Here is a 2409-nt window from a genome sequence, read left to right as displayed (position 1 = left end):
TCACCCTGGGTGGCACGGCACGGCACGGCTGCAGCGTCACCCATGACACGGGACACAGCACCCTGGGATCCCCACCCCACCACCCACATGGCCATGGGGTCCCCGGAGCTCCTCACACCACCCCCGTGGGCATGGGGCATCCCTGGAATCCCACCCCACAGGCATGGGGCAACCAGGGGTGCCCCATACCTTCTCTATGGGCATGGGGCACCCCTTGTCCTCCCACACCACCCCATGGGGCACCCTAGGGCCACCCCACAGGCATAGGGCATCCCTGGTTGCCCCACACCTTCTCCATGGGTTATGGGGTACCCAAGGACCACCCCAAGGGTATGGGACACCCCTGGTTGCCCCACATCATCCCTAGAGACATGGGGCACCCCAGAACCCTCCATGACCACCCCACAGACATGGGGCACCCCCAGTTGCTCCACATCATCCCTATAGATGTGGGGCACCTCAGAACCCTCCAGGAGCACCCCTGGTTGCCCCACATCATCCCTATAGACATGGGGCACCCCAGAACCCGCCAGGAGCACCCCTGGTTGCTCCACATCATCCCTAGAGGCATGGGGCACCCCTGGTTGTCCCACATCATCCCTATAGACATGGGGCACCCCAGATCCCTCCAGGAGCACCCCTGGTTGCCCCACATCATCCCTAGAGACATGGGGCACCCCAGAACCCTCCAGGACCACCCCACAGACATGGAGCACCCCGGTCACCTTACCCTGACCCCCATCCCAATGTGCCTCCCCCCAGACAGGGCTGGCAGGTCCACGGGGGTCCGTGCCACCCACCACCCATCCCTCCCACCGCGACGCCGTGGGGCTGGACCCACCTCTCCACCTCTGCGCGCTGGGTGGGGTTGGTGATGGCGGCGATGTACTGCATGATGTACTTGCTGGCCTCCGTCTTGCCAGCCCCGCTCTCTCCTGGCAGGGATGGGACAGCAAGAGGTGGGTGGGTGAGGGCACCCAACCGAGGGGTGCCATCCCCCCCTGACCCACGCGCCCCACAACCGCCGCTGTCCCTACCCGAGATGACGATGCAGGTGTCCTTGGCGCGGCGTTTCATGGCCTTGTAGGCGGCGTCGGCCAGGGCGTAGAGGTGGGGCGGGCGCTCGTAGAGCTCGCGGCCGCGGTAGCGCTCCACCACCCCCGGGCCGTACAGCGCCAGCGCCCGGTAGGGGTTCACCGCCACCACCACCTCCCCGATGTAGGTGTAGATGCGGCCCTGAGAGAACCTGTGCAGAAAGGGTGGCCGTGGGGCAGGCTGTGGGGCGGGCAGGGTGCCCTGTGGGGTGCTGTGCCGTGGGGCAGCACCCTGTGCCGTGGGGTGGCAACTTGTGCCACGGGGAAGGATGGTGCTGTGCTGTGGGGTGGTAACCTGTGCCATGGGGTGATACCCCACAGGGTGCTATGCCATGGGGTGGCACCCTGTGCTATGGGGCAGCATCCTGTGGGGTGCTATGCCATGGGGCAGGATTGTGCTGTGCTGTGGGGCTGCACCCTGTGGGGTGCTATGCCATAGGGTGACACCCTGTGGGGTGCTGTGCCATGGAGCAGCACCCTGTGGGGTGCTGTGCCGTGGGGCAGGATGGTGCTGTGCCGTGGGGTGGCGCCCTGTGGGGTGCTGTGCCATAGGGTGGCACCTTGTGCCATGGGGCAAGATGGTGCTGCGCCATGGGGTGACACCATGCCATGGGGCAGGATGGTTCTGTGCCATGGGGTGGCACCCTGTGCCATGGGGCAAGATGGTGCTGTGCCATGGGGCAGCACCCAGTGGGGTGCCATGCCATGGGGCAGGGTGGTTCCCTGCAGGATGCTGTGCTATGGGGCCAGATGTGCAGTCTGTGGGGCAAGAAGTGCAGTCTGTGGGGCGCTGTGCTGTGGGGCAGGGCGGTACCCTGCAGGATGCTGTGCTGTGGGGCCAGATGTGCAGTCTGTGGGGCGGGGTGGTACCCTGCAGAGCGCTGAGCTATGGGGCGTGGTAGCATCCTGTGGCCCGATGCGCCGTGGGGCAGGATGCACGCCCTACAGTGCCGTGGGGCAGGGGTCTGAGTGCTATGGGGCAAAGCCCCACTCCACGGGGGCTTAGCCACCCCCTTTCCCTAAAAGAACCACGCTATGGGGCAGAACCACGCACCATGGGGCTGGGCGGTGCCGTAGGGCAGCGGGAGAGCAGCTCTCCCCACAGGCAGGAAACACGAGGGGGGCCCACGGGTGGGACACACGGGTCTGCACCCCCATCCCCCTCCCCACACCAGCCTCCCAACCCGCGCTGTGGGGCAGACGTGCCTCAGTTTCCCCCCCATGGGCACCGCCCCGATGCTTCCTGTGGAGCCGGGGTTCTTCCGCATCCCTTGGGGGGCACGGTGTCCCCCCCATCACCTCCACCCCACGACCC

The 2409-nt window shown here is 66.7% G+C and overlaps 1 protein-coding gene across 1 annotated transcript; it reads right to left on the bottom strand.

The window, feature by feature from the left end:
• Positions 1-816: 816 nt before the first annotated feature.
• LOC106895837 (unconventional myosin-Ig-like) lies at positions 817-2299 on the bottom strand (the record flags this gene model as incomplete). The annotated part of the gene is made up of 2 exons (XM_014955482.1): positions 1038-2299; positions 817-935 (listed from the first exon to the last, which is right to left on the bottom strand). Coding segments are annotated over exons 1-2 (480 nt in total), but the record flags the coding sequence as incomplete, so codon positions are not given.
• Positions 2300-2409: the final 110 nt, after the last annotated feature.

The sequence above is a fragment of the Calidris pugnax genome, unplaced genomic scaffold (genome assembly GCF_001431845.1).
Source record: "Calidris pugnax isolate Ruff unplaced genomic scaffold, ASM143184v1 scaffold266, whole genome shotgun sequence".
Lineage (NCBI taxonomy): Eukaryota > Metazoa > Chordata > Aves > Charadriiformes > Scolopacidae > Calidris > Calidris pugnax.
This window is presented reverse-complemented; position numbering and strand designations above follow the sequence as displayed.